The 18088-nt window shown below is 41.9% G+C and overlaps 1 protein-coding gene across 1 annotated transcript in view; it reads left to right on the top strand.

The window, feature by feature from the left end:
• The first annotated feature begins 2413 nt into the window (after positions 1–2413).
• The window catches only part of MCC (MCC regulator of WNT signaling pathway), a 550138-nt gene continuing 534463 nt past the window's right edge, over positions 2414–18088 (top strand). Inside the window, exon 1 of the mRNA XM_066274073.1 lies at positions 2414–2678. Within this exon, the coding sequence (XP_066130170.1) occupies positions 2530–2678 (149 nt within the window). The 5' untranslated portion in view covers positions 2414–2529. The remainder of the gene's footprint in view (positions 2679–18088) is intronic.

The raw sequence follows: 18088 nt of genomic DNA, 5'->3' as shown, positions 1-18088 counted from the left end.
CCTTTGCTTTGAGATATAATCAGTTGAGGTTTACACTCCACTTTCTGCATATATGGAGTGTGGTTTATGAAGAAGTCTACTCAAATCCTGGAAAATCCTTGGGTTTCTAGACTCTTTAGACATGCTGTATTTAGAAAAATGCTTTTTTTCCTTTTTTTTCCCCTTCCACACAAACCATTGATGTTCTAGGAAAATCTGAGGGGCAACAACACCTGTCTGGCTGTGTTGTCAGACAATAATAAAAGTTTTATTCTATGAAAAATTAGAAAAACAAAGGTTTAAAGTATTTATTTATTTTTAGGAACTTGGCACCGGTCCTTCTTCTATTATATACAGGAATATTTGTGTTTCTAGGAGAAGCTATTAAGAAAATATTGGATATATTGACAAAGTTTTTCTGAGATGACATCCTCTAAGTGAACTGAAATACTGAGAATTTACAGAATGAAAAAGAACTAAAGTCAGAATGAGTGGATGGGTTGGAGAGAGAAGACAACAGGGCAGAGAAACTTTCTTTCTGACCTGGTAGAGATTCTCAAGACATATGGACTTTCCAGTTCTCTATTGCTGCGTGACAAAACACCTCAAAATTTAGTGGATTAAAACAACAACGATCCTTTTTATTATCATCTTATCTTTGGGGGCCGGCGGGGCTCAGTTGGACAATTTTTTGCTCTGGGTTTTTCATGCAGTTACAGTGTTCAGGGCTAGCAGCCTCTCAAGACTCATTCACTCATCTAGCTCCTGAGCTAGGAGGGCTCAAACATTTAAGGCTCCTTGGGCATCTCTTTCTGTCTTCACACCTGGTCTTTGTAGTATAGCAGCCTTAGGGTGGCCAAACTTCTTTCAAGGCAGTTCTGGACTTCAGAGATCTGTGTCCCCAGTGAGAAAACCGGGTGGAATCTGCACCGACTTTTCTAACCTGGCCTCACAAGTCAAGACAGTCACAAAGGCCCACACAGTTTCCAGGGGAGGTGACAGGCCACACCTCTTGATGAGAGTTGCACCAAAGAATCTGCAGATGTGTTTTCAAACCGCCACAGGACTTCATAGACCTCTGCAGAAAGTCTGGGACAGAATAATGAGTCATTCACAAAACCACAAATTGGTTCATTGTGAGTCCCTTCCTGCTGTGGTGGAAGGTTACCGTCGTGTTTAAGGACTCCTGCTCCCGAGTTAGACTGCCTGCCTGGGCTTGCCTCTGCTCTGACATTTACTGAATAGGGAAACTAAAACAAATCTCAGTGCCTCTGTTTTCTTATCTATAAATTGGGGGTGATGAGAGTTAATGTTTATTGAGCACTTAGTACAGGGGTCCCCAAACTTTTTACACAGGGGGCCAGTTCACTGTCCCTCAGACCGTTGGAGGGCCGGACTATAAAGAAAACTATGAACAAATCCCTATGCACACTGCACATATCTTATTTTAAAGTAAAAAAAACAGAACGGGAACAAATACAATATTTTAAATAAAGAACAAGTAAATTTAAATCAACAAACTGACCAGTATTTCAATGGGAACTATGCTCCTCTCACTGACCACCAATGAAAGAGGTGCCCCTTCCGGAAGTGCGGTGGGGGCCGGATAAATGGCCTCAGGGGGCCGCATGCGGCCAGCAGGCGGTAGTTTGGGGACCCCTGACTTAGTAGGTGCCAGACATTGCCCCAAGTACATTATATACTATCTTATTTTATAACCAAGATAACCCTACCTGCTAAGTCATAAGGTTGATAATAATAGAGACATCTTTCAGGTATGTTGTGTGGATCAAATAGGACCATTTAGTTATGTTAGCTCTTAATGTTTAATTAAAGATGTTGGGGCAAACTCTACTGATGCCGGTCAGAAGAGCAAACTGGTTCCAGAAATGGGTCAACGGTGCACAATGTCACACAGGAGCGCAGACTGTTCCCACAAGGGGTGGAAGAGAAGTCGGGGCTAAGGCGGACGGGAAAGGTCAGACTTCTTGACAGGTGCTAAAACGCATAAAAAGACCAGCCAGTCCAAGTCTCATTTCGGACTGCGGGTGCAGAACCCAGCGCAGTTTGCAGAGTGGCACCAGGAGCACCTCTTTGAGTTTGCAAAACGGGAGTGTTTATTTTGTTCCTGAAAAAGGAATTCACGACTGCAGGCAGTCGGAAGCGTTCTGCGAAAAGGACACCCGCCATCTGCCCGAAGCGTCCCCAAGTGTGAGGGACCCGCGACGTGGACGGATGAACGGAGCTGACACCTTTCCCGGGCGCCTCCTGTGGATTTTGCCTCTTCTCGCATCCTCGTTGCCACCCTTGGCTCTCTGAACACCTTCCTCTCCCCCCTCTCTCCGAAGGTGCCTACTCAGGCGATTGCCGGGCGCCGATCTTCCCAGTCCCGGCAAAACCCGGAGAGGTGGAATCCCTCGCCAGGAGCGCCCCGGCGGCCACTGGGCATGCTCCGTTGTCAGGCAGGTTCGCGGCTGCGAGCAGCTTCGGAGCCTCGCGGATTCCTCCTGCGGCCGCGCGTCCTCCTCCTCCCGAGCAGGGAGCGGGCGCATGATGGCGGCCGCGGCGGGGAGCGCCAGCGGCGGCAGCAGCGGCGGCGCCGGCAGCAGCAGCAGCGACACGTCTAGCACCGGCGAGGAGGAGCGGATGCGGCGCCTCTTCCAGACGTGCGACGGCGACGGGGACGGATACATTAGCAGGTACTCGGGGAGGTGCGCGAACGCGGCAGGGGCGAGACCAGCCTCTCCGCGCTGCCCTTGACCCCTCGTCTGCCCTTTCGCCCCAACTTCCAGCAAGTTGCTCAGAAGCTCACGGGGAAAGTTGGCTGCGACCCTGAGAGCGCGTCGCAGGCTCGGTCACAGAGGCCGAGGGGCTGTTCTACTCGCCTTCTGGGGTTGCCAGTTGGTCCAACTTTTCCCAGCGCTGTCTTTGTCTGGGCGTTGGGAGACATCTCTGTAGGATGCGAGTCCTGCCTGGGTTTCTGCGCGCTCCTGCCCGCGTTTCTGCGCGCTCCTGCCCGGGTTTCTGAGCGCTCCTGCCCGGGTTTCTGCGCGCTCCTGCCCGGGTTTCTGCGCGCTCCTGCCCGGGTTTCTGCGCGCTCCTGCCCGTGGGGAAGCGGGTCTGGCCGCTGGTCCCGGGTAGGTGGGGCTGCTCTGCAGCCTCGGGCTCGTAGGTGTCAAGATGCAGTGGCACAGGCAGCGAACTGTCCGGCTGCTAGGTGGACGGCCCCGGGGCGGACTGGGATGGGGATGCACTCTCAGTGACAGAGTTGGACATGAAAACAAGCTGTGAAGAACTTGCATATACCACAGAGTCACAAACTTCGGAACCCAAAGAATGGGTGTAGTTTGCCACCAGTACCCATTTAAACCTATTTCCTGAGGGGTAGGAGCGCTCAGGCGCAAACTGGGTAGTTATGAGTCTGGAATACAGACCTTCCTACCCGCCGCCGCGCGCTAACCTGGTGAGCCTCGGGGGCTGGGGGTCGGGAGGCGGGGGTCTCGTGGCTCCTCCGCACCACCTCTTGTAACCCCTGCGGTGTCTGCTTCCAGATCCCCTACAGGGGCGGTGTTGTGGCTCAAGTCGCAGGGCTTGGCAAAATAATTACTTCTATCCAGATTTTAATCACTTATCAGACACTGATGGTGAAGAAGGCAATGGTAATGTTTCATGCTATACTTCTGTGAAGGGCTGAAACAGGGCGCTGAACACCTTACTCCCCGAAATTTGAATTGCCTTGGAGGAAGTAGACAGCCAGTTGTATATTATACACGAGTATTACATTTTTTTGTCTATTACACCTGTGTCTTGAGGCTTCAGATCTTTAAAAATTCCAGGGTGCTTCCTGCTGATTGTCATTCCCTACTTAAAGAAAAGAGTGGGAAATTATACCCCCCAAAATACACATTTTTTAAAAAGATCACTGAAACAGGTACTTTGACATGTAAGATTTTAACAATTAGAAAAGCAATTACTTACTTTGAACTTTTGACTGAATTATACTGATTCTTAGCTAAATTTTATTACTTTTCTAAAGCTTCATTGGGAAACATTAGAAGTATATCAGAAATGGAGTAATTCTGTACTGACATGAAAATATATATGTAACCAGTGGTGGGATTCAAATAATTTTAACAATGGGTTCTCTGCCCTAATGACCATTTTAAATATAAAAAAAATGATATACCGAAAGATAGTTTATTATTTCATGCATTTAACACTTAAATAAGAACAATAAGAAGCCTGACCTGTTGGTGGCACAGTGGATAAAGCATCAACCTGGAATGCTAAGGTCTCAGGTTTGAATCCTCTGGCTTGCCTGGTCAAGACATATATATACACATATAAGAGTTGATGCTTCCTGCTGTTCCCCTCCCCCTTTCTCTCTCTTTCTCTCTGTCTCTTCTCTCTAAAATGAATTTTAAAAAGGAACAATAAAAGAGGTACACAAAACTAGATTATAAGAGTTTTAAAATATTAATGAAAAATATTAATGAAAGTAATACCTGAAAAAATAAAACTGTCATTTAAGATATTTTAATATTGCTTCTAGATTGGCATCCTCATTGGCAATTTTTTTCACCTTTGGATGGAATGAACATTAGTACGGGTGCTTAGATTATGCTGTTGTGCAGATGAACATTTAAAAAGTAAGGAATATAAATATGTGATTTCCACATTGGCCGGCTGCCCAGGCACCCACCTTAGAGAGAACCCTGGTTACAACTGCTGTTTTACCAACTGGTTCGCCAAACTCAACAAAAAATTAGGTATCGGTTCTGCTGAGCTAGTGAGAACCAGCTGGATCCCACCATTGTATGTAACTCTAGTTGACACCACGTAGATTTTTATTTGGAAGTCTGTCCCTGCTTTAGTTCTGGGATTTCAGAAACATTGATCATATAGTTTAGTGGTGATGTTCCTACTTGAAAGACCATTATCTCATATTTAGTAATAAAAATAATCTACGGTCTTCACATTAGGATGCAAAAAGAATGTAATCCACACGGGCAAGAGTGCATATAGAAAACCAGTAAAATTCTCTCCTTTCCTTTCTCTAATTGGGCCTATTAATATGTTGCTTTATCTGATCTAGAGTTTCCGTACAAATGTTTATATTATTTTGAATAGTGGTGGCGTCTACCCTGAAGGATAATGAATTCTGTGAGCATAATTTGAGGACTTTGTGTTAGAGGGTAAGGCATTGTGTCTAAGGTGGTGATGGGACCTGGTCAGCAAACTGTGGCTCACGAGCCACATGCGGCTCTTTGGCCCCTTAAGTGTGGCTCTTCCACAAAATACCACATGCCAGCGCTACCTCGATAAGGAATGTACCTACCTATATAGTTTAAGTTTAAAAAATTTGGCTCTCAAAAGAAATTTCAATTGTTGTACTGTTGATATTTGGCTCTGTTGACTAATGAGTTTGCCGACCACTGGAGGGGATTTGGAGTAGAAACCTTTGGAAGCAAAAGTGATGAAAAACTATCATTTCTTGAACCACATCATTTTAATACATCTGCCTCAAAGTTGGAAGGTTTATGCCATAATGAACCGTAATCTTTGGCTATGGCAGAGTTGCCCTGGAAGTTGTGCTGTGACAGAATTCCATATAGGAGGATTTCAAGGGTGCAATCTTATTGAAAGGGAGCACCAAAGAATTTCTCTAGAAGTATGTTTACACAGCAAGCACAGTTTTACCTGAAGGTATGTTTATTTAGTATGGCTCAGGGAATGGGGTAAATAAAGATAAGTGGCATTAAACAGCCCCTTCTGCAAAGCTGCTTCTTTGTGCTACCCCTGTTTAATGACCTTTACTGACCACTCTAGAGTGCGTAATAAAGTGTGGAATGCTATGAATTTTCTCTTTTATTAAACATGAGAGTTGTACTTTCTACATTAAAACCTTAAAAACCTCAAGTTCTTCAAAAGATATTAATCTTTATGCTCATGGAAATAGCTATATCCATTAGGATTTCAGTTGGTTATATATCATAGAAACCTAACTACAGTCCAAAAAGGGTTGACTTTCTCACCTAGAAATCTAGAGGTGTTCCATCTAGGCTGGGACAGCCATTCACCATGGTGTCAATGCCCAGCTTCCTTCTGTTTTAATGCGTCACCCTTCACATAAAGCAGGGGTCCCCAAACTTTTTACACAGGGGGCCAGTTCACTGTCCCTCAGACCGTTGGAGGGCCGGACTATAAAAAAAACTATGAACAAATCCCTATGCACACTGCACATATCTTATTTTAAAGTAAAAAACCAAAATGGGAACAAATACAATATTTAAAGTAAAGAACAAGTAAATTTAAATCAACAAACTGACCAGTATTTCAATGGGAGCTATGGGCCTGCTTTTGGCTAATGAGATGGTCAATGTCTGGTTCCATATCTGTCACTGCTAGCAGTAACAAGTGATATGACGTGCTTCCGGAGCCGTGAAGTGTGCGTCCTTAGTCATCAGAAATAGTACTATACGTGAGCTACGCCGCGCTTTGCGTGTGACCACCAATGAAAGAGGTGCCCCTTCTGGAAGTGCGGTGAGGGCTGGATAAATGGCCTCAGGGGGCCGCATGTGGCCTGCAGGCCGTAGTTTGGGGACCCCTGACATAAAGCTTTCATCCTCATGGTTATCTCATAGTCATCAAATGACAGCTTGTTTCCACGCTCATCTCCAAGTTCTAGGGAGGAAGGTGTAAAAGGAAGCTGAAATGAGTGTTGCCTATATTATTAAAATAGAGCTTTCCCAAAGCCTTCATTGACATCTTATTGGTCAAACTACATCACTTTTCCTCATTGCAACAGAGTTCAAGGAAGCATGTAATTCAGTTGGTTACACTGCCTCCAAGCAAAATTAGAATTCTGTTATTAAGAGCAGGGAATGGGTATTGGGTAAGCAAGTAACAACCAAAACACCACCTTGACTCTAGTTCTCATTCTCAAGCAGGAATGGGCTAGAAATCTTACGGTTAGAGAAAGGATAAGGAAAGGAAAATGACAAGGGCACCATCTCGGGAAGAGGCAAGTAAAAGGTAGGGATTTGAATCTTCAGTATTCTCTTGGCCCAACCTTCCACCATCACGTTGATAAAGAAAAGGCATTGCTGACTGGAAATTTCTGGAATACCTGCTTCCACCAAGGAACTCCCAGCCTGCCAGAGGGACCTAGAATTATCCTCATAGATATTTAAGTTGGAGCAGACAACTACCCTCAGGTGGAGCCAAACTGCACCTTTGACTGGGCAGGGTATGGGCTGCAAGTGGGACCACAGCTGGCTTTTCTGTGTATTTCATTAGTTGTGCAGGGACTTAACTTCACATTTTATGGTATTAATTTTTTGGAACTGATTTATGTTATAGAAGATGGTGGGGTTACTCTGCTAAAATTGATTTCCCTCTGTCATTTTAAAGCTTCTTGTTTTTTCCTTTCAGCTTAAGAAACTATCTTAAACATTCTGGTAAATATCTAAAACCAACACTTATGTTTATATCCAGTTTCCAAGCCTCAGCTCAGTTGTTGGTGCCTTAGAGAGAGCTTGCCCGACCACTATATCAAAGTGGGTTCACTCTACCGCACCATTATTCTCCATCATAGTACCAATGGCTTTCTTCCAAAACACTTTTTACAATTTATAGTTGCATTTCTTTTTTTTTTTAATTTTTTTATTATTTCATTTTAGGGGGGGGGGAGATAGAGAGAGAGAGAGAGAGAGAAGGGGGAGGAGCAGGAAGCATCAACTCCCATATGTGCCTTGACCAGGCAAGCTAGGGTTTTGAACCGGCAAACTCAGTGTTTCCAGGTTAATGCTTTATCCACTGCGCCACCACAGGTCAGGCTATAGTTGCATTTCTATTTGCTACTTTGTTTGCCTGTTTCCTCTCCCACTACCTGTAGCCTTCATGAGGGCAGGAATCATGTTTGTTTTGTTAAAACGGACATTCAGGATCTAGCGCCATATTTGTCCTATAGCAATAAATCAGTAAATTCTGATTAATAAATTATCAAAATAAAGAATAGTATATTCATGTATCCTGAAAAATCTTTTAAGAATTTTCATTTCCACCCTTGCCAGATAACTGGGTTGGTTGGAACATTGTCCAGCTATGCAGAGGTTGTTGGTTCCATCTCTGGTCAGTACACATACAGAAACAGATTGATGTTTCTCTCTTTCTCCCCCTTCATCTCTCTCTAAAATCAATATATTAAAATACATATATCATATTTAAAAAGCCTGACTAAGCAGTGGCGCAGTGGATAGACCATTAACCTGGGATGCAGAGGACCCAGGTTCAAATCTCAAGGTTGCTGGCTTGAGTGGAAGCTCACCAGCTTGAGTGCAGGGTCTCTGGCTTGAGCGTGGGATCATAGACATGACCCCATGGTCGCTGGCTTGAAGCCCATGGTCGCTGGCTTGAGTCCAAGGTTACTGGCTTGAGCAAGGGGTAAAGTGGCTAGGCTGAAGCCCGCCCGCCACCCCCCCACACACACACACGTCAAGGCTCATATAAGAAAGCAATCAATAAACAAGGCGCTGCAACGAAAAATTAATGCTTCTCATCTCTCTCCCTTCCTGTTTGTCTGTCCCCATCTGTCTCTCTGTCTCTCTGTCTCTCTTGCTAAATATACATACATATATATATATATAAATCTTCATTTCCAAGCACAGTTCATTTTATTAAAAGAATATTCTTTAAAAATAACATCTATCCGGTTATATAAAAGATATTCTTGTTGAAAATTTGAATAATATAGAAACATACAAACAAAATCAAAATTGTAATTATCCATTATCCTATAACCAAGGAATATCATTTTTATTTTCCTTGGTGACATATCTGCATGGTATCATTTCTCTAGTACATTAAAAGTGATTGGACAAAAGAAAAGACATCCCATGTTTATGAATAGGAACATTTAATATTGTTTTGATGGCAATACTCTCACAAGTTGATCTACAGATTACAACTTTTCTCAGAATCCCAGCTGCCACTTTTTGCTGAAATTGACAATCTGATCCTAAAGTTCATGTGGAAATTGAGGGAATCCGAAATAATTAAAACAAATTTGAAAATTCATGAAGAACAAGTTGGAGGATTCATACTTCTCTATTTCAAAAATTACTACAAAGCAACAGTCATTAAGACAGTGTAGCACTGGCAAAAAAGATAGACACGTGGATCAGTGAAATAGAACTGGCAGTCCAGAAACAAACCCATGTGTGTATGGTGGACTGGTTTTCAACAGGAGTGCCGAGACAAGAGTGCCAAAATCAAGGGTGAAATGGGAAAGAATAGACATTTCAACAAACGGAACTAGGACAACTGGAAGGCCACATAAAAAAATAATTTAGTGGACACTTCCTTGACATACAAACCGTGTTTTATTTTTTTTTTGTAGTGAGTTGTCTGTATAATTATTTACCACACACTCATGGATTGTGGATTCAGTTCGGTTCTCACCAGTTCGGCAGAACCAATACCTAATGTTTTGTTGAGTTTGGTGAACCAGTTGTTAAAATGGCACTTGTAATCAGGGTTCTCTCTAAGGTGGGTGCCTGGGCAGCTGCCCAACATGGAAATCACAAATTTACATTCCTTACTCTTTTTAAATGTTTATCTGCGCAACAGTGTATTCTAAGCCCCCATAGTAATGTTCGTTCCATTCATAGGTGGAAAATATTATAAATGAGGACACCAATCAAGAAGCAATATTGAAATATCTTAAATAACAGTTTTATTGGTTTTGTCAGGTATTATTTAATATTTTTCATTAATATTTTAAAAATCATAACATAATCTAATTTTGTGTACCTCATTTATTGTTCTTATTTAAATGTTCAACACATGAAATAATAAACTACCTTTTGGTATATCAGTTTTTCATACTTAAAATGGTCATTAGGGCAGAGAACCAGTTGTTAAGTTATTTGAATCCCACCCTGCTCACATTCCTCAGAAACAAAAATTAACAAAATGGATCAAAAACAAATGTAAAAGCTAAAAATATTGAACTCTTAGAAGAAAACACTGGGCAAAATCTTCACAACCTTGGATTTGGCAGTGGATTACTATATATGACACCAAAACAGAGTCTATAAAAGAAAAAAATCAGTTAAATTTTGCATCCTCAAAATTTTTTAAATTTGTACTTAAAAAGACATTCTCAAAACAGTGAAAGACAATGCAAAGAATAGGAGAAAATATTTGCAAATCATATATTTCATAAGGCTCTTATATCTAAATTATATTTTAAAAAAACTCTTGCAAGTAAATAATTAAAAGATAAGTAATCCAATTTATTTTCTTTTGACATAACACTAGTGCAGCTTAATTACCATGTAACATAATTGTAACTTTATTTTGCTTTTCTGTTGACTCTTTAGAAAGGTTCTCGGCAGGGGATTTACTCAGGTAGGCTTGAAACTTGCCCAATTAAAAAATATATCTAGCCTGACCAGGCGGTGGCGCAGTGGATAGAGCGTCGGACTGGGATGCGGAAGACCCAGGTTCGAGACCCTGAAGTCGCCAGCTTGAGCAAGAGCTCATCTGGTTGAGCCCAACATCGCTGGCTCAAACAAGGGGTTACTTGGTCTGCTAAAGGCCTGTGGTCAAGGCACATAAAAAAAATATATCTTATGTCATTCAAAGTGATGATTTTCATTTGGTAGCTGCATGAGCTCTGATGCTGTGCTGGAGGTAAAACCCACCCAGCCTCCTCTCCTCCTCTTTCCTGCTCCATCCCTACTCCCACACTGATTAGCTACTCCTTCTGGTCTCTGGGCTCAGTGACAGAAAGGAAATTAATACCTAGAGTCCTCACCTGACAGAAACTTGCAGAATGTTTTGCCCTTTCTGACACCTGTGTCTGACAAGTACTAGCTCTTCTCTCATAGCATTTTCACAGGGGTTAAGCAGTGCCCTCCCACTCACCACCCACCCCCAGTTTCTTCTGCTTCAACTGGTAAGTAACCCAATTTAAAAATGGACAAAGAGTCAGCCCAGGCCGGTTGGCTCAGCGGTAGAGTGTCGGCCTAGCGTGTGGAGGACCTGGGTTCGATTCCTGGCCAGGGCACATAGGAGAAGCGCCCATTTGCTTCTCCACCCCTCCGCCGCACCTTCCTCTCTGTCTCTCTCTTCCCCTCCCGCAGCCAAGGCTCCATTGGAGCAAAGATGGCCCGGGCGCTGGGGATGGCTCTGTGGCCTCTGCCTCAGGCGCTAGAGTGGCTCTGGTCACAACATGGCGACGCCCAGGATGGGCAGAGCATCGCCCCATGGTGGGCGTGCCGGGTGGATCCCGGTCGGGTGCATGCAGGAGTCTGTCAGACTATCTCTCCCTGTTTCCAGCTTCAGAAAAATGCAAAAAAAAAAATGGACAAAGAGTCTGAATAGACTTCTCTACAAAGAAGATAATGCAGTTGGCCAATAGGCACAGGAAAAGAGTTTAATATAAATATTAGCTATTAGGAAAATGCAAATGAAAACTACAATGAGACCCCACTTTACACCTAGTAGGATGGCTGTAATCAAAAAGTCGGATAATAGCGTTGGCAAGGATGTGGAGAAATCAGAACCTTCATACATTCCTGGCAGAAATGTGAAAGGGTGCAGCTACTTTAGAAACCACTCTAGCAGTTTCTCATAAACTTAAACATAGAATGACCATATGATGCAGCAATTCTATTTCTAGCTATATGTGCAATAGAACTAAAAGCATATGTCCTCACACAAACTGTGCACAAATTTCATAGCAGCATTATTCATAGTTGCCACGACCTGTACGGGGGAACTGAAGTCTGTCTGACTGTCTCTCCCTGTTTCCAGCTTCAGAAAAATGCAAAAAGACCTGAGTGGGGGTGATGGAGGATTAAAGAAAACACAAAGACATAGATAGAGTTTGGGCCTGGTGGGATATCGTGCTCTGATGGAGACACAATGACCTGGAGCCTGGAAAACCGTTTATTTTATATGCTTAAACAAGAGTGTATTGTGCTGGGGGGTGGAGGTGATAACTATGTAATGCTCTACCGTACAAGCATATCAGAACATCCTGAGCCTGTGGTGGCTCTGTGTGCTTGCTGCCGTGCTTTTGGTGTCAATAGCACAAAGAGCCGTCAAGTTGTTTTAGTGATCTTGTCCTGCCAGGTCACTCAAGGTGGAGCAGGGCCCTTCCTCTGCTCTCAGCTGCACACAGGCCAGACACATTCAGATGCAGTGGCTCTCTACACATAGTAATCAAAAGATGTAAACAACTAAAATGTCTATCAACCGAAGAATGAATAAACAAGATATGATATATTTATATAATGGAATATTGAGCAGTCATAAAAATAAATGAAGTACTTTAAAAGATGCTGCCGCTAGATGACGTCAGAGTAATGGCGGGGTAGGAAGCGATACTGATAAATCTCCCCCAAAACTCAACAAGATCTTCAACCAGAAACAGAAAAACCTATCCTTGGAGCCTCCAGATGTTTCGCAATACACCCGAAGGTATGGTCGAGTGAAAAATTGGCTAAATATATAACCAAACCCCGAAGGAAATAGGGAGTAAGAAATGCTCCGCCTTCCTCACTAACCTAAACAGGGCGGCTTTCTCTGGGATCCGTGAATATAGAAACTGAGGCGGGCAAAGGGGGTGAAGAGATCCAGGCCACGGCACAAACGGCCGAACCAGGCTGTGACACGGAGATCCAAGCCGAGGAAAAACTGATCCTGTGGCAACCTGGGCAATACAAGCTATTACTAGCGCCAAACACAAACAAAGAAAGACAAGCGGGGCAGCCATTTTACCTGATCTCCTGGTCGGTGCGCGCAAATACTGGGCGAGAGATTTCTTCCTAAGCCCCAGGAGTGGGTGCCCGTGTTACCCCACAGAGAGGCAGAGTCAGAGGCCTTTCTGTGAGCTAAAAACGGAATCTCTGGGCATGCCCAGTGCCCTGGGAAAGCCGCGCACGGGAGGGAGCAAGAACTAATTCCAACGGTGGAACTTTTACGTGCTGGTAGGGGATTCACTCAGAGGGAAACGCAGCCAGCCTCATATCCTGGTCTGCGCGCGCAGATATTGAGCCAGAGATTACTCCGAGTGCCTCAGCAGTGCGCGCCCGTGTTATCGCACAGAGGGGCAGAGTCAGGGGCCTTTGTGTGGGCCAAAGCGGAATCTAGGGCTGCCCCAGCGCCTTGCAAAAGCCGCACACGGGGACGGAGCGAGAGCCAATTCCAACGTTGCAACTTTTCCATGCGGTTGGGGGTTTCAATCAGAGCGTGAGACTGCCGGGCGGATATCCTGGTCTGCGCGCGCAGAGAGTGAGCGAGAGTTTCCTCCAAGCGCCCCGGAAGTGGGCGCCCGACTGTGTTACCGGACAGAGTGGCAAAGCCAGAGGTCTTTGAGTGGGCGGAAACCCCGCCTGATTATGCTAGCAGCTCTGACTGACTGAGTCTTACCCAGAGCCCTGTGCTGAGTGGAAATAGAGTGGGGAGTTGCCAGCTCTTTGAGCCTCTTACTATCCAGGCAGAGGCAGCAGCAACCCCATAGCTGGATTATCAGGCTACTAATTGAGGAAGGAAAGACTAGGAGAAAGGCTCCAGGAAGACGGACTCTCTCACTGGCGGAGCCTATAAATGCTAATGAGCCTCGACTGCCAACGAGACTAAAGCACAATACGTGACATCGCCATAGAGACTTATCAACTGCAAACCTCTACCTGAGCGTGCCAAAGGGGCAGAACCCGGGGTACAGAGTCACCGACCAGGAAGAGGGAGAGAAAAGAAAAAGCAAGAAGATAACCTCTCAAAATCAAGAATAATCTGCAGACTTTATAACCTATCCCATTTTATTATATTTGTTCATTTGTTTCTCTTATCTTCATTCTTGATATTTTTTTCCCTCCTCCAATTTGGTCAATTAACTCTCTGCTGGTCTTACTCTCTCCTCTCCTTGAACTACACTACCCATAAGTGTTACATCTCCCATTATCTTTTCTCTCCTCTTCCTTTCTCTCTATGAGGGTTGCACTCCAAAACCCTTAACTCTCTCTCTCTCTCTCTCCTCTTTTTTCTTTTTTCTTCTTTTAGTGGTTCCCTCTTATTTTCTCTCTCTCTCTTTCTTTTCTCTCTCTATATTAGTTTCTTCCTTTCTCCTTTACATCTCCTCTCATTCAAACCTCAATAACAAACAAATTATCTTATCTGGGACTCAAACTTATGTTTGTGGCATTTTGGGGGTTTTTTACTTCACCTTTTAAACTCACTAGCAGTGCTCCTATACCTGGCTTTCCATTTTATCTAGTTCTTGTTCCACTAAGTACAATAGTAATTTTTTTTATTTGTCCCCCCATTTTTCTGTTTTCCTCTTATTCCTCTCATCATAACTCTTAGTCAACCAACACCTAAAAGCAAATCATATTATTCTTGACCCAAATTTTTTCCTTATTTGCTTTTTGTGGGTCCATACCCCCTTCTTTTTTTATTTTTTTTTTTTGCCCCTTTAAAACTTTTCCCCAATTCAGGCCCTCCATTACAGGCATTGTTTGTTATAATTCACAGTTCACCACAAGATTTTCTCAAGAAAGAGGAGAGAGGAGAGGAGAGGAAAAAAGGAGGGGGGGAATAATTTCCTTTTTAAAAAAATTTTTATTTTATTTTATTTTTCTTTATTTCATTATTAATTTTTTTTTAAAAAAACAACTCTTTGATTTTTTATTTTTTAACTTTTTATTCTTTATTAAATCTCATTAATACTATCAACAAAACCACCCTCAGATGCCATTAAGGAAGAGAAAATCGAATATCATGGATACAAAAGAAAGAGAGGTAACAGCTAGATGAGGAAAAATCTATGGAGAAAAAATTTAATATATTGGAAACCTTGGAGCTAAATGACAGACAATTCAAGATAGAAATCCTAAAAATCCTCCGAGATATACAAGAAAACACAGAAAGGCAATTTAGGGAGCTCAGAAAACAACTCAATGAACACAAAGAATATTTGTCCAAGGAAATTGAAACTATAAAAACAAATCAAACAGAAATGAAAAACTCAATCCACGAGCTGAAAAACGAAGTAACAAGCTTAGCTAATAGAACAGGTCAGATAGAAGAGAGGATTAGTGAAATAGAAGACAAGCAACTTGAGGCACAACGGAGAGAAGAAGAAAGAGACTCAAAAATTAAAAAAAATGAGATAGCCCTACAAGAATTATCTGACTCCATCAAAAAGAACAACATAAGAATAATAGGTATATCAGAGGGAGAAGAGAGAGAAAATGGAATGGAGAACATACTCAAACAAATAATAGATGAGAACTACCCAAGCCTGTGGAAAGAACTAAGGCCTCAAGTTCAAGAAGCAAACAGAACTCCGAGTTTTCTTAACCCCAACAAACCTACTCCAAGGCATATCATAATGAAATTGACACAAACCAAGAGCAAAGAAAAAATTCTCAAGGCAGCCAGGGAAAAGAAGAATACAACATATAAAGGAAGGCCCATTAGATTATCATCAGATTTCTCAGCAGAAACTCTACAAGATAGAAGAGAGTGGACCCCAATATTTAAAGTCCTGAAAGAGAGGAACTTTCAGCCACGAATACTATACCTATCAAAGCTATCCTTCAAATATGAAGGAGAAATTAAAACATTCACAGATACAAAAAAGATGAGGGAATTTATCATCAGAAAACCCGCACTCCAGGAATTACTAAAGGGGGTTCTCCAATCAGATACAAAGAACAAAAAAAAAACCAGAGCCACAAGTAAAAGCTCCAAGAAGAACACAATAAAACCAAATTTAAACTGTGATAACAACAAAAGGAAAGGGGGGGAGAAGATGGAGATTAACAGTAGCAAAGGACGATGGAGTGCAAAAGTACTCACAAAATAGTTCACTACAATGAACAGGGTAGGGACCCTTTTCATTACTCAAAGGTAACCACCATTGAAAAAACCACCACAGAAGCACATGAGATAAAAAAGATAGCAACAGAGGAAAGATGTATGGAATACAACCAAATAAAAACAAAAGATAGAAAAAGGAAAGAGAAGGATCAAACAAGACACAAAACTAACAGAAAACAAGATATAAAATGGCAATAGGGAACTCACAAGTGTCAATAATTACACTAAATGTAAACGGATTAAACTCACCAATAAAAAGGCACAGAGTAGCAGAATGGATTAAAAAAGAAAATCCAAGTGTATGCTGCCTACAGGAAACTCATCTAAGTAACAAGGATAAAAACAAATTCAAAGTAAAAGGCTGGAAAACAATACTCCAAGCAAATAACATCCAAAAAAAAGCAGACATAGCAATACTCATATCTGATCATGCTGACTACAAGACAGCAAAAGGACTCAGAGACAAAAATGGCCATTTCATAATGGCTAAGGGGACACTGAATCAAGAAGACATAACAATTCTTAATGTATATGCACCAAACCAAGGAGCACCAAAATATTTAAGACAGCTACTTATTGACCTTAAAACAAAAACTGACAAAAATACAATCATACTTGGAGACCTCAATACACCGCTGACAGCTTTAGATCGGTCATCCAAACAGAGAATCAACAAAGACATAGTGGCCTTAAACAAAACACTAGAGCACCTGGATATGATAGACATCTACAGGACATTTCATCCCAAAGTGACTGAGTATACATTTTTCTCCAGTATACATGGATCATTCTCAAGAATTGACCATATGTTGGGCCACAAAAACAACATCAGCAAATTCAGAAAAATCAAAGTTGTACCAAGCATATTTTCTGATCATAAAGCCTTGAAACTAGAATTCAACTTCAAAAAAGAGGAAAAAAATCCCACAAAAATGTGGAAACTAAACAACATACTTTTAAAAAATGAATGGATCAAAGAAGAAATAAGTGCAGAGATCAAAAGATATATACAGACTAATGAAAATGACAATACGACATATCAGAATCTATGGGATGCAGCAAAAGCAGTGAAAAGAGGGAAGTTCATATCACTTCAGGTATATATGAACAAACAAGAGAGAGCCCAAGTGAACCACTTAACTTCCCACCTTAAGGAACTAGAAAAAGAAGAACAAAGACAACCCAAAACCAGCCGAAGAAAGGAGATAATAAAAATCAGAGCAGAAATAAATGAATTAGAGAACAGAAAAACTATAGAAAAAATTAATAGAACAAGGAGCTGGTTCTTTGAAAAGATCAACAAAATTGACAAACCCTTGGCAAGACTTACCAAGGAAAAAAGAGAAAGAACTCATATAAACAAAATCCAAAATGAAAGAGGAGAAATCACCACGGACACCATAGATATACAAAGAATTATTGTAGAATACTATGAAAAACTTTATGCCACTAAATTCAACAACCTAGAAGAAATGGATAAATTCCTAGAACAATACAACCTTCCTAGACTGAGTCATGAAGAAGCAGAAAGCCTAAACAGACCTATTAGTAGAGAAGAAATAGAAAAAAACATTAAATATTTCCCCAAAAATAAAAGTCCTGGCCCTGATGGCTATACCAGCGAATTTTATCAAACATTCAAAGAAGACTTGGTTCCTATTCTACTCAAAGTCTTCCAAAAAATTGAAGAAGAAGCAATACTTCCAAACACATTTTATGAGGCCAACATAACCCTCATACCAAAACCAGGCAAGGATGGCACAAAAAAAGAAAACTACAGACCAATATCTCTAATGAATACAGATGCTAAAATACTAAACAAAATACTAGCAAATCGAATACAACAACATATTAAAAAAATAAGACATCATGATCAAGTGGGATTCATCCCAGAATCTCAAGGATGGTTCAACATACGTAAAACGATTAATGTAATACACTATATCAACAAAACAAAGAAGAAAAACCACATGATCTTTTCAATAGACACAGAAAAGGCTTTCGATAAAATACAAGACAATTTTATGTTTAAGACTCAACAAAATGGGTATAGAAGGAAAATATCTCAACATGATAAAGGCCACATATGATAAATCATCAGCTAACATATTAAATGGCACTAAACTGAAGGCTTTCCCCTTAAATTAGGAACAAGACAGGGTTGTCCACTCTCTCCACTCTTATTTAATGTGGTACTAGAGGTTCTAGCCAGAGC

Source organism: Saccopteryx bilineata, chromosome 4, assembly GCF_036850765.1.
Source record: "Saccopteryx bilineata isolate mSacBil1 chromosome 4, mSacBil1_pri_phased_curated, whole genome shotgun sequence".
Classification (NCBI taxonomy): Eukaryota; Metazoa; Chordata; class Mammalia; order Chiroptera; family Emballonuridae; genus Saccopteryx; species Saccopteryx bilineata.
The sequence above is the reverse complement of the archived record's forward strand: the minus strand, read 5'-3'. Positions and strand labels throughout refer to the sequence as shown.